The sequence below is a fragment of the Bufo bufo genome, chromosome 1 (assembly GCF_905171765.1).
Source record: "Bufo bufo chromosome 1, aBufBuf1.1, whole genome shotgun sequence".
Classification (NCBI taxonomy): Eukaryota; Metazoa; Chordata; class Amphibia; order Anura; family Bufonidae; genus Bufo; species Bufo bufo.
This window is the reverse complement of record NC_053389.1, coordinates 507,516,403-507,537,628: the sequence shown is the minus strand read 5'-3', so window position 1 is coordinate 507,537,628 and position 21,226 is coordinate 507,516,403. Positions and strand designations below refer to the sequence as shown.

The following is a 21,226-nucleotide window of genomic DNA, read 5'->3' as shown; positions in this document are numbered from 1 at the left end:
TCAGACTGTTGATGGTTAAATGCACTTGGGTGAAACAGGCTCAGCCTGCAGCTGATGTAGTATATGGCCAAAAAATAACCAGACTGTTGATGGTTAAATGCACTTCGGTGACACAGGCTCAGCCTGCAGCTGATGTAGGATATAGCACAAAATAACCACACTATCGATGGTCAAATACACTTGGTGATAGCTCGTGCTGGCGCACCACAAGTCACAAAATGGCCGCCGATCACCCCAGAAAAAAAGTGATCTAAAAACGCTCTGGGCAGCCTCAAAAAAGTGAGCAAGTCAATAATAGCACTTCAATGATCCACAGCTGCAGATCGATCATAGAATGAAGTCTTTTGGAGGAGTTAATCTGCCTAATCTCGCCCTAACGTCGCAGCTGCAACCTCTCCCTATGCTTGAATCAGCAGAGTGACGTGCAGCGCTACGTGACCCAAGCTTATATCGAGGCTGGATCACATGCTGCACTGGCCAATCACAGCCATGCCAATAGTAGGCAAGGCTGTGATGGCCTCTTGGGGCAAGTAGTATGACGCTTGTTGATTGGCTGCTTTGCAGCCTTTCAAAAAGCGCCAAGAAAGCGCCAAACACCGAACCCGAACCCGGACTTTTACGAAAATGTTCGGGTTCGGGTCCGTGTCACGGACACCCCAAAATTCGGTACGAACCCGAACTATACAGTTCGGGTTCGCTCATCCCTAGTCTTTAACTGTTTAAGTTAAAGACTTTGTGATTGTCTCTATACTGCGTCCGCTAACCTGTCTTCCAGAGAAAAACCCCACAATATGTATATAGTGCCACCTGCTGTTTGCTCTTTTCACACATGATCAGTTCCAACTTCAACTGCTACCAGCCATGTATTCTGTTAAAAGTTAGGACAATCACAGGACATGGTCAGTGAGCAGAGGCATGCCCCTTACTGCCAGCTTTGGATCCATGTCAGTTATAATGCTGGTTCTAGATTTATTAGGAGATTTCTAAGTACTATATGATATCTTATTTTATTAAATGTTTTACATTAATCATGGGATAACCCTTCAACATATAAATATAAACTTTTGGGGTTAGGTTGTTAAAAAACAGGTCTATTGTTTATGCAGTATTGGTGATTTTCCATCTGCTTATGTGTACCTACTCCACACTGGATCAATTTTTTCCATTTAAAATGATTATAATAAAAAAATCATCTGACCAGCTGACAGATTTAGTAGCAAACTTGAATCGTTTATGCCATTTTTGTATTGTTTGTACTAAGATGCATGAAGATGCATAATTTCAAGAGTACCGCACATTTTTTTTTTATTATGAAAAAATTATTTATACAAAGTAAAATCTATGAATTAATCATATTATCTTAAACCATGCCCAAAAGGAGCTGACATTTTTAAATAAAAGAGGTATAATCCCATAATAATTACACAGATATTACTATAAAATATCCTACATTCAAGTTGTGCTTGTTGTAGTAGTGGAAGCTTTATAGGTTCTCCACAAGTAGTAATTCATTTGTAAGTTACCTATGGCAGTGTCCAGGAGAAAATATGCTCTGTGCAGAACCTTGCAGAAAAACCCTTGTAAAAAGCTTCTTCTTCTCCAGTAAACACACGTTGAGTATTTTATACGTTTAGTATAAGTGTGGTGTCTACCTTTTCATACATCCAGCACTGTTCTCTGTGGTGCTGGTCAGGTCCTCCTGTCACTGCTCATTTATGACACATGACTACTGCAGTCAATCACTGTCCCCAGCATTGGAGGGCTCATACAGCTCCTTTAATTACAAATTTTATGCCATCAATCTTAACTATTATGGTACCAAGAAAATGAAAAAAAAGAATTTTTTAAGATGAGGTATAAGAATATGCATGTCATGCAAACATTCTGCTCTTCATCTTATATATTTTTCATGCTATTAAGAGCGAAGAGCAATTAGGATTAAGCAGTACTAGCTTATTACTATCTTACTGCATAGACACTTTGCCAGTAGCAAGTCTGATGTCTACTCTTCACAGAAGGACGAAATAAATAATTTATAGCATGATCAATTGAAAAGTATCCATCTATAGAGCATTGCTTTTACATTCACTGTTCATTTAAAGGCTTCATTCCAATATCTTTAATTTAACACTTTAATTAAATTATTTTGCCTAATCTTACAATAAACCCTTTGGAAAGAGCGACTTTGATAAATCAAAGGTTTAAAGGTACAATTATATTATTATTGGCAAAAAGTGACCATTTAGTGATTGAATATGCCCGTCTTTGATTTAAGCTGATGCTCATCGAAGGTCATTACTATTATTGCTGAGTAGGTGTGAATTAACACTAAGGTCAGTAATTTGCTTACATGGTATACATGCTAATCAGAAAGTAATGCTTAACATTGGATTTTTAAAAGCCCTCTATATTAAAGGGGTACATTATCTAAATCTTTGTAAAAAAAAAAGAGGGGCAGAAACACTGCTCAGAGTGCTCTGCTTCTTCAGTTTTCATCAGCTCTTCGAGCATGTGAAGTATGAATTCCTTATACTTTCTATAGATCTATACACCACACTTTTGAAAAGCCAATGGAACAAAGCATTCTAAATGGTGCTTCTACCCCTTCAACAAAGGCTTAGTGACTCTTTAAAGGGGTTGATCACTTTATATATAATGTATTGTACACAGTGGGTAAAAGGGGATATATGCCACTTACTAATATGTTAAAAAGTTCTGCACCACCTGGTAATCCAGGTCTTCTCCCGGACAGCCTGCTGCTCTTGTCCAAAGAAATGACCACTGATGGAAAAGCACATTACACAACTTCGTCCATCAGCATCTCCCATTGTAAAACTTGTGCACTAGAAAACTAGGTGCAGATGGAGACACTGCTGGAAGGAGTTTTAATTTGCCCTTTTTCATCAGAACACATTTTTGGGATGATAGTATTATGGCTATCTGGAAGGAAAACCGATAACCATAGGGTGATGCCTCAAAATTAATATCTTTTAAGGTTAAATAGTCACCCAAAGACATGCACAAAGAACGGCTATCAGTGAATGAACTACTGGTTGAATTGGGTCAATAGGGTTAATATGCCACTCTTAGGATGCTCACCCTAAAATATAGTAGCTACTACCCAGACTTTAAATTTATGGCAGTTGTTACTTAAGAGTTAATTTACTGTTAAAATCCAAACATAAGTTGCATATAAGTAGAGGACATTCTAATAAATAAAATACATATGCATCAATATAATAAATTAATTCAGCAACATTTGTGACTCATGAATATTAAACTGTGGTTTCTCTGAAATAAAGAGGTGCTATTTTCATCTCACCCCAAGAAGCTGTGTACTGTGATTACTATATGATTAAATTTTTCCCTATTATTCCAGACATATAGAGCTTAGACTTTTTATGCAGCAGGAAAAAAAATTTCCCTCCTCCAATCTCCCTTGGGAGAGTGACTCGATCTGGGCAGTCTTAAATAGCAGAATACTTGTCTCTAACAAAGATAAAGTTCAATGGAGCCTTGCATCAAGATGCATCAAGTAAGATGGTGTCACGGGGTTCCGAAGGTGCACTCAGTCCCCCATCGCCCGCAGACCTGTTGCTTAGCTTTGGGAATGAGGATCTGTGTTTGACCTCATTCCCAGGGCGGCTTTACTAGCTGGGTGGCTCCCTGCTCCTAAGTCTGCCTTGAGCGCCGAGCTGATCACTTGGTGCTCGACTGGTTGGTCTGTCGGTCATGTGACGCTGGCCACGTCACATGACCCTCACTCCCCACTATAAATACAGGCAGCCTGCTGGCTACAGGTTGCCTGTTAATTTCTAGGTTCCTGGCTATCTGTTGGACTGCTGAATACTTACCTGATCCTGTTCCTTGACCATCCTTTTGCCTGATCCTCCTGTACTGCGCATCCGTCCTGGTATTGTGACCTCGGCTCCCACCTGACTACTCTCTTAGGACTCCTCTTGTACTTCTCTGCTCTCCTGGTATTTGACCCTGGCTTCTCCTGACCATTCTTTGCTTAATCCTTTGTACTTTGTAGCTTTCCTGGTATTGACTCGGTCCGTTCACGTCCTGTTGTTTGTCTGTCTGTCATCCCTGCACTTATTCCAAGTTAGGGATTGCCGTCCAGTTGTCCCCTGTCATTAGGACTCGCGAGGCAAGTAGGCAGGGCCAGGGGTAAGGGTGGAGCGCAGTGGTCACTTCCCTCCCCCCCTGTGTGTGTGTGTACGTGACCGTTACAGATGGACATGAAACTCCAAGATTTAAGGACATTGGATAACTAGCATTCAGAAATTCTAATCTGTCTTTAAAAAGCTTTAGCAACAGGAGCAATCATATTATATGATGCAAGGAAGCAAACACTTTTGATATTGTCTTTTGCTAGGTGTGTAGACTTTAAATAGGATCATTGTATTGTTTATGGCTTGTATGTCGCATTTTTCCCCCTCCACCCCTTAAAAAATGGAAAAAGGATGTGAAGAAACTACTTTAAAGCTTCATTCACATGTTAGATAAGAGTTCCTAGTGGGTCCATACTATTGTGTCACCATACGATGATTCCATGTATGTATGTACAGATGTAGCCAGTGTTAGTTTGACAGTTTTAACCCATAGGATACCAGCGCCATACATGTATGGCGCTGGAAACAGTATCAAAAATACCAGTGCCATACAGCTACGGCGCTTTGATCAGGCTGGCGCAGCTCAGCTGCAGGGATTCGGCAGTCACTGATAGCCGGAATCCTGCTGTATGTGCCGACATCGGTGAAAACACTGATGCCAGCGCATTAACCCTTGCACTGCCGTGGTCAGCGCTGACCGCGGCACATGTATCCTTCCAGGTGCGGAGTGTCCATCGAGTCCCCGCGCTGCAGTGACGTGGACCCGATGGCTTGGACGGCAGCACAATGCCTTAATTAGACATCGTGGCTGCCTTCTGTGTGAGCCTGTGAGATCCAGCCCCCTGTATCTCACAGGCAGGAACGTTGTAAGTGTATTACACTGGCAATTCACTTACAGCCAATGCATTACAATGCAGAAGTATTGTAATACATTGTAAAGGGGATCAGACCCCCAAAAGTTGAAGTCCCAAAGTGGGACAAAAAATTTAGTTAAAAAAGAGGTAATAAAAATAAAGTTTTACAAAAAAAATTAAAGTTTCAAATAAAAAAAGCGTCCTTTTCCAAAAATAAAGTTACAAATAATTGTAAAAAAGGGAAAAAGATAAAAATAGATATATTAGGTATCGCCACGTCCATATTGACTGGCTCTATAAAAATATCACATGATCCACCCCATCAGGTGAACGCCGGAAAAAATAAATTAAAAAAAAAAGCCAAAACCCCCATTTTCTGGTCACTTTGCCTCACAAAAAGTGTAATACCAAGTGATCAAAAAGGCATATTTAGCCCAAAATGGTACCAATCAGACCGTCATCTCATCCCGCAAAAAATTAGATCCTACGTAAGACAATCGCCCAAAAAATAAAAAAATTTGGCTCTCAGAAAATGGCAACACAAAAACATGATTTTATTCTGTTCAAAAAGGCTTTCACTGTGTAATACTTAACAAAAATAAAAATGATAGACATATTGGGTATTGCCGCATCCACAAAAACCTGTTCTATAATAATATCACATTATATGCCCCCTCAAGTGAATGCTATAAAAATAAAAAATAAAAAAAACTATGTCAAAACAGCCTTTTTTTTTATTTACTTAAGCCCCTCAAAATCATTTTATAACTAAATTGGTCCTTAAAAAAATGGTTTGGCAAAATTTGTTGAAAATTTGAAGAATGGCTTCTTAACTTCTAAGCCTTCTAATGTCCTAAAAAAATAAAATAACATTTACAAATTGATGCCAACATAAAGCAGACATATGGGGAATGTTGATTGATAACTATTTTATGAGGAATTACTATCTGTTTTAAAAGTAGAAAAATTCTATCAACTCAAATGTACCACTGTCATGAAGTACAATGTACACTTGGATAAGTAAAAGTGTTCCAAAGTTGCAAGTTTCCAATGTTCCAATGTCAGATTTGCAAAAATCGGTCTGGAATTTAAGGTGAAAAGTGTCTCAGTACTGAAGGGGTTGAAGTGAATCTGTCACCACAGTTTTGGACAATTATCTAAAGTAATATATTATTTTTTGTTTTACTACTGCTCCACATTCCCTCACAGAGTGTGAAGCTGCACTGAAATACATTGTCGGGACTACGGTGCATGTGCACAGCAGTTCCCTCCATTATGTTAGCAATTCGGTTCTGACTGTACATTTCAGAACAGATATGACCACTGACAGCGCAGTAAAGGGGGGCAGTAGGATAATAAAGAATGGCAATTTGAACCAATGTTATTAGCAGTACTCATGTATTACTGCAGATAATAGTTTAGAATCGTGGTGACAGGTTTACTTTAACAGGTTAGCACAAATAAGACACATTGTCCAGCTGGTCTCAAAATAATCTGTAACTGAAGGTCTATAGAGGTACAGTTAGGTCTCCTGTACCTAATTGCACCAATAAACACACACACACACACACAAACAAAAATTTATGATTCCATTTACTGACAGCAAGCATAGCTCATTAAAATGACCATTGGTTTTGCGAAAATATATTACATTGTTTCATAACTTTTCATTATTTAATAATTGTGAAGGTATTCACTAGAGATGAACGAATAATTGAAAAGTTCGATTCGGCTGATTCGCCGAATTTTACAAAAGTGTAAAAACAGTGTAAAATTAATAATAATTTTTCTTTTTAATCAAACTTACCGCCTCCATTTGCTCGCAATGGGCCGGCCTCTGCCATCTTGTTTGAAGATCTGGATCGAAATCTCGTGTGGTGCGAGATTACGTTATCACGCCGGCCGGTGTGGTGACGTCATACGTCCCCACCCACAGGATTTCAGCCAAGATCTTTAATCAAGATGGAGGCTGGCAGCCCGTCGTGAGCAAATGGAAGAGGTAAGTTTATTTTTTTATGTTTTCTACACTATTTCAGGTTAAATTGATTAGCTCATACGAAGAATGAGAAAATTCGGCTTCAAGGCAAATCAAATTTATCCTGAAATTTGTATCGAATTCCACTTCATGGGATTCAATTCGCTCATCTCTAGTATACACATAGAACATAGAATACACCTCTTAAAAATGGTGTCGCATGAATATAACAGAAAATTTAATACATTACTCCTCCGTCAAGATGCTTTTAGCTTTATGTATCGTTGTAACCTTGTGACTATGTGGTTATCAATTCACTAATCTTATTATATCCACAGTGTCAGATGAATGTCAAGATTTCACACTTCAATGTCAGTCCAGAATACAAAGCATCTTTTATATTATAAAATGCATAACTTGGGTTTCTATGTAAATTTTTTATCAGGTGCCATACATAACCTTTATATCATAATTTACTTAAATCAGGCTTACATTTTTCTTTATTATAATCTGCTATCGTGTCAAGGAAGCTTAAACTGGATTGATACAATGTCAACACAAGAGTGAAAAACCTATTTCTGTATTGTCTGCCCTATTGAGCGCTTCTTCATTTATTTCCCAATGCTTCATTAATCATTGATTACATGATCATATCCTTGTTCTTCTGTAGGTCTCCAAAGAACCCAGAACAGAAGATTATTAAACGAGTGATTGGTCTGGAAGGAGACATTGTAAAGTAAGTTTGAAGGCAAAGACAGATGCCGCATTTCTCTGCACTTTCATACACATTTACTGTAGAGTGATTTAAGTGCATGCTTCCTAAAGGACAGAAGAACACAAGAATATGTTTACTATCAGGCAAGGCAACAGAAACTTCTTATTAAGTGATGTGTGTTCATACACAATACATTTTATCATGCCTTGAAATTATTTTATATATGTTTCCTCTTAAAAATGCAGAAGATTCATACATTTATAATGAGTATACAGAATCCATAGCTGGAAATGCATATTAATTATCTTAGTGATGGCACATTGTGTTATATTCTTTGCGGTTTTATATACCCTAGTTAAGCTTTCAAGGTCATATTTAAAGAAAACTGATTGCCCTTCTTATATAGTATGATATAGTCTGGGGGGAAACAAAAGAACTTGGAAATACATGTAAAAAGGCTGAAACTTAGTTTAGTGCTCTCATTAAGAGAAACAAAATGAGAGCATTGCAGGTTTGATACCTTTACATGTAAACATGCATGTAAATACATATAAAAAGGCTGAAACTTGTTACAAGACTCTATTACTGCAAAGATTTATATGGCATAACATTAGGACCTGTATAGATCTATTTTTTATGCCCATTTTGATCATATTTACATCTAAAACCAGTTTGAAAACTCTCAGTCTATTAGGGCTTTCTGAGTTAATAAAGAGGGATTGCCCATTAAAGATCCTCATCTATTTGAGTAGAAAGTTGCTACAAAGTACATCTATTTCAGCAGGACCTGTCATGTCTGTTCATTACACGAACATCCAATGCATTTCAGTAGACACTGTGTTATGCTTCATTTGTCCCGTGGAAATGCTGTAGAGTAATTAACAATTTGGTGCTGCATACCTAAAAAGATTACAGCTGATCACTGAGGTTCCACCCAGTGGGACAATATGGTGATGCTATTATTTTCAAGGAACCCCTCTTTCCTTTAGTAGAAACCCTAAAGGAAAAAAGGAGAACTCTTAAATTCAGAGTAGTATATCTGATGTTTGAGTGTATTTATGGTTGTTGTATTTTTGTTTTAAAGGGACACTGACAGGGCCAATAAGCATATTGAGGTATATATATGGCAGTACAGGTCTTATAATGGGTATTACAATCATCTAAGTATCCCCCCTGTCCACATTATACATACAGTAAACTTAAGTTTTATAACCTGCTCCAACGGTCTTCAATCTGCCCAAGGGGCGGCGTTTCACCTCTCTTGCGCCCAGCCAGCCTCCCCCAACTGCCGCTTTGAAGCGCCGCCCAGCTCATGAATATTCAGTTTGCTGGGCGGCTTCTGCGGTCCCCGCTCTGAAGCGCTGCGCTTAACAGTGCCCGGCGCATGCGCCGGATCTTGTGAAGTCCCGTACAGTAAGCGCCGCCCAGCTCATCAATATTCACTTCGCTGGGCGGCGCTTACTGTCCCCGACTTCACAAGATCCGGCGCATGCGCAGGGCACTGTTAAGCGCAGCGCTTCAGAGCGGGGACCGCAGAAGCCGCCCAGCAAACTGAATATTCATGAGCTGGGCGGCGCTTCAAAGCGGCAGTTGGGGGAGGCGGGCTGGGCGCAAGAGAGGTGAAACGCCGCCCCTTGGGCAGATTGAAGACCGTTGGAGCAGGTTATAAAACTTAAGTTTACTGTATGTATAAGGTGGACAGGGGGGATACTTAGATGATTGTAATACCCATTATAAGACATGTACTGCCATATATATACCTCAATATGCTTATTGGCCCTGTCAGTGTCCCTTTAAAGCTAAAAACAATGGAACATACTATATGAGGCTTTCTATATTTTTTATACACTGTAGGGGTCAGTGATCAATTGAGGTTGTTTTTGTGTCAGTTTTAAGTCTTGCTTTACTTTTTGAGCCTGCACCAAATTTATGAACTGGTGCACATTGACAATTAATTTGGAGTGAGTGCAATGTGGTTTACACCTTTAGGGCTCTTTCACACGAGCGGATGCAGTGCGTAGAATCCGTTGCGTGAAAGACAGCCAAGCCCCGCTCTGAACAGCAGAGACACTCAGTACTAACATGATTGATAATGCTCCGTGCCTCCCTGTTAACTTTATCTCACTGAGATTTTGTAGTAAAAAGGTCTCACCATGATTTTGTAGTAAAAAGGTCACATAAAGGCACAGAGCATTATTAATCATGTTAATACTCCGTGAATCTGCTGTCCAGAGAGGGACTTGGCTGTCTTTCACGCAGCGGATCCCACGCACGGCATCCACTCGTGTGAAAGAGGCATTAGGTGTAAAAGTACACACATAGTAAATGAGTCATAATCCCGGTCTAATCGCACTTTTAGCTTTCAAACATAGACCACTGTGAAAAATGGCAAGGATCACAAAATGTTGCAAATTTCAACAAATGTCGTAGAAAATATCCCAGTTGCCAAGACTTGCGACTTTTTTAGACCACAAAACTGATTAATCTAATTTGATAAATGTTCCCCTGTATGTTAATCAGTGAACTAACAGTAAAAACATCTCCAATTGCACAACAGTTGGGACGCTGTGTAAAATGTAAATAAAAGAAAAATGCAATGCTGGTAGAACCATATTTTATTCAGAACAGATAATAAAAAACATATCAGATGCTGAAATTGAGACATTTTACTATTTAATAAAACAATTAAGTCATTTAGAACTTGATGGCAGCAATGCTTCTCAAAAAGTTGTGGCAGGGCTATCACTACTATAGTGTAGCATCCCCTCTTCTTTTAACAACTGTCTATAAACATCTGGGAAGTGAGGAGACCAATTTTACTGGAGTTTTGAGAAAGGCATGTTGCCTTATTCTATAGGATTCTAGCTGCTCCAGCAGTCTACTCCTGGATCTTTGCCTGGTTTTTCATTTAATGATAAACCAAATGTTTTCTATTGGTGAAAGGTCTAGACTGCTTCTTTGGAGCCATGTTGTTGTGATAGATGTAGTATGTGATTTAGCATTATCTTGCTGAAATATGAAAGGCCTTAACTGACAGAGACATTGTCTGGATGGGAGCATATACTGTTAGCTTTGTTAGTGCCTTTCCAGATAATCTTCCCATACCATAGTACTATTGCAAACCCTATACCATCAGAGATGCATGCTTTTGAACTGTGTGCTGATAACAAGCTGGATGGTCCCTCTCCTCTTGAGTCCGCAGTACATGGCATCAAATTTTTTTATTTGATTTGAACACTGAACAGTTTCTATTTTGCCTCAGTTTATTTGGCCCAAAGAAGATGGTGGCGTTTCTGGATCATGGTTGCAAGTCAAACTCTGTTCACAGACAATGATTTATGGAAGTGGTCCTGAGCCCACACAGTTATTTCCAGTACAGAATCATGCCTGTCTTATTGTATTTCTGCCTGAGGGCCAGTGGATCATGAACATCTATTTTTGATTGTCAGCCTTATCCCTTGTGCTCATGGATTACTTGAGACTGGTAGGAGATTTAAAGTCTTTGCAATTTCACGTTGAGGAACCTTTCTTCTGAAATTGTCCCACAATTTTAAGATACAGTATTTTGCAGATTGGTGAACCTCTGCCTATCTTTGCTTCTAAAGTCTCTGTCTCTCTAACATATGACTTAGTTACAAATTGCTTTTGTTGCACTGTCCCAACTTTTGTGAAGTACGTTGATGCCATTAAGTTCTAAATGATTTTTTTTTCATGAAATGGCAAAATGTCTCACTTTCAACATCTGATATGTGTTCTATTTTATACTCTAAATAAAATATGGGTCCATGAGATTTACAGATCATTGCATTTTATTTTGATTTACATATTTTTTTTTTAATATGTGTTGTATTTAGGAGAATATTTGAAAGCCTTCATTCAATACTGAATACCTAATGATATATTAATAATAATAATAATAATATTTATTTATATAGCTCCAACATATTCCACAGCATTTTACAATGAGGGTGTTCAAGTACAAAAAGAGTCATAAATAACATGGCAACAAACAATGATGAAGGGGGTGAGGAGGCGGTGAATGGAGAACAGTTATGGCATGTGATAGGCCAACCTAAAAAGATGTGTTTTTAGGAAGCACGTAAAACTGCGCAACGCATTAACCTAATTGCTTGGGTTAGGGCATTCCAGGGAAGTGGTAGAGCTCAGGAGAAGTCTTGTAGACGGACATGAGAGGTACAGATTATGGTGGATGTTAGTCATAAGTCATTAGCTGAATGGAGAGCATGGGTAGACAGAAATAAGGGAGGAGATGAAGGGGGGGGGGCAGCACTGTGGAGAGCTTTGTGGGTGGGAATGAGCAGGTTAAATTGAATCCTGTACTGTATGAGTAACTAGTGCAATGACTGGCAAAGGGTGGAGGCATCAAATTAGTGGTTAGACAGATAAATGAGCCTGGCTGCTGTGTTCAGGATAGATTGGAGAGGGGAGAGTCTGATGAGGGGGAGATCAATTAGTAAAGAGTTACAGTAATCAAGACGGTAATGGATCAGGGCAACTAATCTATCTATCTATCTATCGATCTATCTAATAAGAACAATAAATTGCACGGCACTTCCCCAAAAATTTGTGTATTTACTAAACCAGATGCAAAGTTTTGGTTCTCTCTATGGAACCTTTTTCAAGCAGTAACAAAATAGTGCAACAGTGCATATATAAATACCGCCCACAATATCAATTAAACAATTAAATTAATTAACAAACACAGTGTAAAAGTGCCCACAATATTTCTTAAAACATAATTAAATACACAATCAAATATAAATGGTATATAAGTGGCTCATGTGCATCATATAAATATCTCATCCATATATTAAAAAAGTACATATAAACCATGTATTAAAAAATGAATCATAATTAATATATTAGCTGCAGATGTGTCCTATCATACTAATTAAAAACATAATTGATGGGTGGAGGGAAAAGGAACTATACCTGTCCAGCATGGAATAGCACATGGTAACTTTTCGTCTCAGAAAAGAGATTGCGTCTCAGAAAGGAGATCAATTAGTAAAGAGTTACAGTAATCAAGACGGTAATGGATCAGGGCAACTAATCTATCTATCTATCTATCTATCTATCTATCTATCTATCATTAGGTATTCAGTATTGAATGAAGGCTTTCAAATATTCTCTTAAATAGATGGAGCATGATGTAGGAAACATTAACATACACGGTGTAAAACATAAAAAAGCAAGCATTAAAATATCAGAATTAGAACATAGCATTATCTTTAAAGAAATAATCTGTTGCAGTGATTGTCTTGCTGTAGCCAGGTATTTTTTAATAGGATCACAAAACAAGTGCCCTTAACAATGTTTCACATCATGTAACATCATGCATTCTAACTTGTAATTTGTACCAGGCTATGATTTGCACGTATAGGATAAAGCCTTAACATGGCTCGGCTGGGACCTTGATTAGAGTCTGAATTGCTATCTTTGTTTAGTGGTTTAGGTAGTATGAAAGATCCCGATCTGACCATTGCAATCATCAAAAATCGATCTTAGGTAATTTGAGTTGACACAGCTGCACAGTTACCAGAGATCTTTACTTACAGATTTATTTTACAAAAAAAAAAAAAAACATTTTCTTAGGGCCTTGAAAATTTTTACAGGTCAGATTACTTGCTGAAAGGTAAGGCTTATTTTCTGTGGCCAGTTTATATATTTATAAATATAATTTTATATGCCTAATTAATGTTATTTAAAATACTTTTTAATGATGTTTGTGGAAGAAATACATTTGTACTTTGGTTAATTAATGCATCATACATCAGTAATCAAATACAATTTAATACATTTTAACAAACAAAACAAAGTGTCTGCTTACAAATGCAACATAAAAATGCTCACTGCATTATTTACCAGTAATAGACTATAGTACATGTATTAGTAGTACAGTGCTTACTACAGATGTAGCCAACATTATCCTAACTTACTTAAGTTAGTCTAATTATGCATCCTAGAGTCAATAAAATGCTACATTTCATAATACATTAGTATTACTACTGACCTTTGTTATGTATTATAGATATAAAGCTCTCACATGTTTTCATTATTTAAATTTATAATTTAAACAATGATATATATTGGATTAGAGACTACACATATTTTGAATTTGGTTAAAGCTTCTCCCCACCCAAATAATAACATGTTCATGGTGTCTTGCTATTAGTCTGTACAATACTTTCTTTGCTTGTAGTCTGTTTGCTTACTGTGTGCTTCTTGCTTTAAAGGGGGGCAAGGAAGTTATATATATATATATATAGTAAGTTATATAAGGGGTAATTAAGCTGTCTGTCTAGAGGGGGGTGAAGAACTGTTCACCCTTATATTGGAATATTTTGAACCAAAAGGAAATGTACACAGTACACAGGTCAATAACTGGAAAAAAATTATCAGGAAGGATCATTCCTCTTTCCTGATAATTGCCCAAAGTAAAGGTGCCGCTGATCAGCTGATGAACATGCAAAAGCTAAATTATCTGGCGGAAGCATCGTAGATGCGGTCACCTAAAGGCCCCTGTACATGGCTCAACATAGCAGGCAATTATCAGGAACAAACAATTGCTTGCTCATTACAGGAGATGCAAGCTGCATTTATATGCAGCAATCATTTCCGTTGTATGAGGACAAGCAATCTTTTTAAAGTTCCCAATATTCAGTCATTGTTTCTGCTGCCCAGAAACAATGAATCAGGTGTCTGCACCAGCGATATTTTTACCAGATGAGCTGCAAGTGCTAGAAACACCTTTCTGATTATTGGCCCGATCATTGGCCCATTTAAAGGGGCCTCTAATCATTGTTTTTTTTGGTAGCATGCTGTTTAAACAGGGATCTACTCCCCAGCAACAATGATTCTCTTTGGAGATAAGTAATCACAGCAGTGATCTCCCGTCCCCATACGGCAAAGGTAATTGCAACATGTTAGTGCAGCTCTCACCTCCTCTGAAGCAATTATCTGAAACAAATGGTTAATTCCAAATTTTAATAGTACTCTAAAGAAAATAATTGGAAATAAACTTTAAAAGAGTTACCTTGATTTTACATTAATGGTCCCCTGGACCCTCACCAGTCGGCAGCATTCACTGGAGCTTAGTGGCTCATTGACTGCAGTATCATAACATCCATATGAGTTTGGAGTAACTGGACATCTACTGATTACACACTGATGGCCCATCCTAAACCTATTTAGGTGTAGACCTGACAAAGTCACTAATATAGAAATTAAATCCCCCCCCCCCCCAAAAAAAAAAAATATAATAATAATTGGCAAGGTATCATGCTTCTCAATATGACTATTCATTATGCAGGAAGTGATATATATATATATATATATATATATATATATATATATATACACCTAAAGAATTATTAGGAACACCATACGAATACGGTGTTGGACCCCCTTTTGCCTTCAGAACTGCCTTAATTCTACGTGGCATTGATTCAACAAGGTGCTGATAGCATTCTTTAGAAATGTTGGCCCATATTGATAGGATAGCATCTTGCAGTTGATGGAGATTTGAGGGATGCACATCCAGGGCACGAAGCTCCCTTCCACCACATCCCAAAGATGCTCTATTGGGTTGAGATCTGGTGACTGTGGGGGCCATTTTAGTACAGTGAACTCATTGTCATGTTCAAGAAACCAATTTGAAATGATTCGAGCTTTGTGACATGGTGCATTATCCTGCTAGAAGTAGCCATCAGAGGATGGATACATGTTCTCATTCTGTTTACGCCAAATTCGGACTCTACCATTTGAATGTCACAACAGAAATTGAGACTCATCAGACCAGGCAACATTTTTCCAGTCTTCAACAGTCCAATTTTGGTGAGCTCGTGCAAATTGTAGACTCTTTTTCCTATTTGTAGTGGAGATGAGTGGTACCCGGTGGGGTCTTCTGCTGTTGTAGCCCATCCGTCTCAAGGTTGTGCGTGTTGTGGCTTCACAAATGTTTTGCTGCATACCTCGGTTGTAACGAGTGGTTATTTCAGTCAATGTTGCTCTTCTATCAGCTTGAATCAGTCGGCCCATTCTCCTCTGACCTCTAGCATCCACAAGGCATTTTTGCCCACAGGACTGCCGCATACTGGATGTTTTTCCCTTTTCACACCATTCTTTGTAAACCCTAGAAATGGTTGTGGGTGAAAATCCCAGTAACTGAGCAGATTGTGAAATACTCAGACCAGCCCGTCTGGCACCAACAACCATGCCACGCTCAAAATTGCTTAAATCACCTTTCTTTCCCATTCTGACATTCAGTTTGGAGTTCAGGAGATTGTCTTGACCAGGACCACACCCCTAAATGCATTGAAGCAACTGCCATGTGATTGGTTGACTAGATAATTGCATTAATGAGAAATAGAACAGGTGTTCCTAATATTCCATAGTGACCGCTATAAAAACACCTATCGGTGGTCACTAAGGGTTTAATAGCCTGACTGTTTTCTGTAGGTGTCATTCTGATTCTTCCCTGTGTCTGAATTTCATTTTGAATCTTCCAGACCCCACTTTGTTTTACTTTCCCAATAAATACATGGGGGAATTTATCACAGGGAATTTTTTTAAACCCGTCTTAATTAAAGGGGTTGTCTTTTAAAAAATAATCTGCCATTTTCAAACCAGCACCTGGATCTTAATACATTTGTAACTGCATTTAATTTAAAATGTTGTATTATATCTGAGCTATTCAATAAAATGTATCTGTAGAGCGCCACCTGCTGTTAGTTTTTTTTCCTTATTTCTTTGTCCCCTACTGAGAGGGACACACATGCTCAGTACCATCCTTCAACTGCCTCCTGGCTTTGATAGGGATAAAGCTACAGCAGAAAGGACTTGCCTCCTGAGATGCCAACTTGATTTAAATCTAGCAGAGCAATTGGAAAAATGAATGGTGATAGCTCTGGATCCATGTAACGTACAGGGTTGGTTCTAGTGCAGCATTCCACTATTACCATAATGGTACTCTGCAAAAATCTGTTTTTGTGTGGTACGTGTATTTACTGTACTTATTGCATGCAGAACGTTACTAGGCCTTAGCAACTAGTTGCTAGGTGGGGCTCTTGTCATCCACAATATAAGGACTGGTTAGAGCATTCAGTGTAGAGACAGTGGATGTCTGTGCAGTATAGTGTATGCTGAGGCAGCAGAACACAGCCCTGAGGAAAACTAGCTCACAAAGAACACTTACACATCAGCGAAAGTGGAGGAAAAAAAAGTATATATTTAACCCCTTCCTGACCTATGACGAACTACTACGTCATGGGAACCACTGTGTTCCCGCAATTTGACGTAATAGTACCGGTGCCCGCGCAATTACTGCAGGGGCCCGGCAGTCTGTGGTAGCCGGGCCCCTGCTGTATCTGCCGGCATCGCTGTAAAATCCGATGCCGACAGATTAACCCCTTCTATGCCGCAGTCCGCGCTGACCGCGACATAGAATGGGCTTGTGTCGGGTGAGTAATCGCATCAAGTCCCCGCGCTGCTGTGGCGGGGACCCGATGCGTCACAAGGCAGCCCGATGATATGCAGAGGCTGCCCAATGCCTTGCACAGCATCGGGAACTGCCTTCTACGGGTGGCGAGGAGATCCAGCCTCAGGCTGGGTCTCCTAGGCAACCTGTTAGTGTATGACTCAGTGTCATACACTAACAGGCAATGCAATACAATACAGATGTATTGTAATGCATTGCAGAAGGGAACAGACCCCCAAAAGTGAACATCATAAATAAACTATAGAAAAAAAAGTAAAAAAAAGTGTTTTTAATAAAATTAATAAAGTAATAAAATTAATAAAGTAAAAAAGAAAAAAAATGCCCCTTTCCTCTTATTTTATAATAAAAAACTAACAAAACCCACACATATTAGTCCGTAATGACTGCGGCTCTATAAATATATCACATGATCCACCCTGTCCGATAAAAAACATAAAAAAATAAAAACGGTGTAAAAAAAGCCATTTTTGGCACCTTACATCACAAAAAGTGCAACACAAAGCGATCAAAAAGGCGTATGTCCCACAAAATTGTATCAATAAAACTGTCACCTCATCCTGCAAAAAATTAGCCCTTACCTAAGACAATCGCCCAAAAAAATTCTTCAAAGTCTTCAATTAAGCTACAGTCGCAATTGCATTGACTGAAGCATCGCAGAAAACACAACGTTTTTGTGTCTCAACCTTGGTAATTGGTACAAAAACATATGGACGAGCTATGTGAAGATCAGATAAGGCTGTAATGGAATTCTTCCAGGCCATCCACGCGGTTCTTTCCTTCATGGGAAGTGGAGTGTCCCAGTTCGACCCTTCTCTGGTGAAGTCTCTTAACATAGCTTTACCTTCGATGAGTATAGGAGCTGCAAATCCCAGTGGGTCATATAAACTGCTTGTGGCCGACAGTACTCCTCTACGAGTAAATGGTTTTTCTTCTCTGCTAACCTGGAAAGTGAAAGTATCCGTTTTTATGTCCCATAGTAGGCCAAGCCTCCGTTGCATCGGAGGTGAGTCAAAGCCTAGGTCTAAATCCTTCAAGTCTTCTGAATGGTCCTGAGAAGGAAAGGCTTCCATCAATTTCTGGCTGTTAGACACGATCTTGTGTAGCCTCAGGTTAGACAGAGAGAGCATCTCCTAGGTTCTTTTAAGAAGACTGATTGCAGTCTCATCTGAGGGCATTGATTTCAGACAGTCATCCACATAGAAGTCCTTCTCTACAAAGAGTCTGACATCCGCTCCGTACTTTTCTTATACTTTTTGAGCTGCGCATCTTAATCCATAGATGGCGACTGCAGGAGAAGGACTATTGCCGAAGATGTGAACTTTCATACGATACTTTGCAACATCTTTAGAGGGATCGTTGTCCTTGAACCATAGGAATCTGAAGAAATGTCTATGTTCCTTCTTAACTAGGAAGCAATGGAACATCTGTTGGATATCAGCCGTGAATGCAACGGAGTTTCTGCGAAAACGGAGAAGCACTCCTATGAGCTTGTTGTTTAGATCCGGGCGTGACAGCAAAACGTCGTTCAATGATACGCCTTCATACTTGGCGCTTGAGTCAAACACCACTCTGATCTTACCTGGCTTCTTCCGGTGATACACTCCAAACATGGGCAGGTACCAGTCTCGAAGTACAGGTGCTAGCTCTGCATGACCGTTCCGGAATATCTTTTCCATGAAGGTAAACAAGTGATCTCTCATCTCAGGTTTGCTTCGTAGGTTGTGCCTGAGAGAGACAAATCGTTTGAAAACTTGCTCTCTATTGTTGGGTAAACGTTGTCTTTGAGGCTTAAAGGGTAGAGGTGCAACCCAGCTTCTTGTTTCGTCCTGCACCATTATATCTAGGAACAGTCTATCTTCAAATGACATCGCTATATGATTGTCTTCTTTAGTCTTGCGGAAGACTGTGGATCCCAGGTGGTCTTGATTGGCATCCCAGATGAAGTCATTGTAGGCAGGACCTGCAAGGGTACCTGGTGATGAAGTGCTTTGAGGCAGTTCCTTGATGAAGAAGTGATTTTCGCATGGTTGGAGAAGAGATGGGCATCTATTCTCAAGTGTACTGGTAAGCATGCTGTTGACAGTTATTGGTTTGTGTACACCTCCCAAACAGACTTCTCCTACAATGACCCATCCTAGGTCAAGTCTCTGGGCATATGGAGCGTTGTGAGGTCCATTGATCTGTCTAACCTTGTGGACCTGTAGGATATCCCTCCCGAGGAGTAAGACTATCTGAGCTTCAGGATCAAGGTTCGGGATCAGGTGTCTTATACGCTTCAGGTGAGGCTGATACTTCTGGCGTGGGTATCTCAGACCTGTTGTCAGGAATATGGTTACATTCCAGTATAGTTGGTAAAGGCAGATGCACTTGACCATCGCTGGACTCAACTATGTAGCTGCTTGCCCTCCTTCCGGCTGTTTCCACAGTACCAGCACAAGTTCTTAGAGAGTAGGGGGCACCAGGTCCTCTGACGTCGAAGCTATCAAAGAAGGCAGACTTTGCTAACGACTTGTTACTTAGATCGTCTAGAATTGCATACACTTTGATGGCTTTGCTTCGGTCGTCTGCTGGGTAAACCTTCACTAGGGAGATTTTAGAGCCGGATCTGCCTCCTCTGAGGTCTCTGCAATCCTCTGTACATTTAGAAGTAACGGCCAAAGTGTCAGTATTTGTGTCTTTTCGCTCCCAGCTATGCTCTTGGGTTTTGGGTGAAGCCCACAATGGTGGCCCAGGGTGTAGAGCTGTGTTATGGTTTGTGCTGTCACATTCGGCACACTTTGCACTAACCTCACAGTCCCTGGCGAAGTGCGAAGTTGAAGAGCAGCATTTAAAACAGATGTTGTTCTCCTTGAGAAAAAGGTCTTGCGGTCTTCCAATGACTTTTCCCTGAAGGTTCTGCACTTGAGTAGGGAATGAGGCTTCCTGTGTAAGGGACACTGCCTGCTCGGGTCCTTGGGTTTGTCTCCTCCTTGACAGGAGCTGAACTCCTTTTGGACTGAACCTGTGGAAGAAAGGTTAATTTTGTGGACCTCCACCATTGCCCTATGAGGTTTACTGACTGAGATGCTGGCAAATGACATCATGAAATCAAAGCTAGAATAATTTCTGATTTTTGCTTGTTCAGAGACAAAATCTACAAACACATTAAATAGAAGAAATGGTACATTGTAAGTCTGTTTATACCGAGAACCATACATGACCCACTTCTCTTGCAGGTTGTATGGGAGCTTCTGAACTATAGGATTCACACCTCTAGCAGTGTCAAGGAATGTCAATCCCACCAAATCCCCTTCTGCCTTTGCTACACTCAGCTCCATTAATAAGTCACATAACTCTCTAAGCTTTTATTTGCTATTTTAGGAAAGTCCTCAATTCTCCTAAATAAGGCACTTTCTATGACCTCTGCTGCGCCATAAACCTCATCAAGTCTATCCCAGACACTTTTTAGACCAATGTCTGGATAATTTACATTGATGTCTCTAATCCTTCTAGCTCGTTCGACGGACTCACTTCCCAGCCATTTTACCAGGAGATCCAGTTCCTCACTACATGACAGACCTAAGTCTCTGATGGCATTTTGATAGGAAGCTCGCCAAGCTCGATAGTTCTCAGCGCGGTCGCTGAACTTTACAAGTCACTTGGTGACCAGCTCACGTCGAGCACGGAACCTGGCAAAGTCCATTGTGGCTTGATTGGCACTGGAACTGGCTGGTGTTGTGTTGTCAGAGTGAATGTGTGGTGCACGGCCATACCTGTTGGAAGTATCCGGTTTAATCTGGTCTGTGTAATACCATTATGAAGCAAAGGGCATCTCTCTTAGCAGGGTCGGATTTCTGATTATCTGTTCTGGAGAGAAGTTGCTGTAGCCGGTTTCACTCTGATGTGTATTCTCTAGTTTGCTGCAAGGAGACTGATAGTCGACTTTCTGATGATCCGAATAAGCAGGTTGACTTGGCTTTGTCAACAAACCGCTTTGTATTAAGCTGTGGATCTAGGTTGTCATCTGACTTGGAATGTTGATAGACGTATTGGAAGGTTCGCTGT

General features: G+C 39.7%; 1 protein-coding gene across 1 annotated transcript in view; it reads left to right on the top strand.

The window, feature by feature from the left end:
• Window positions 1–21,226, top strand: part of IMMP2L (inner mitochondrial membrane peptidase subunit 2) — a 1,418,140-nt gene that overhangs the window by 901,464 nt on the left and 495,450 nt on the right. Inside the window, exon 4 of the mRNA XM_040411005.1 lies at window positions 7,618–7,683. Within this exon, the coding sequence (XP_040266939.1) occupies window positions 7,618–7,683 (66 nt within the window). The remainder of the gene's footprint in view (window positions 1–7,617; window positions 7,684–21,226) is intronic.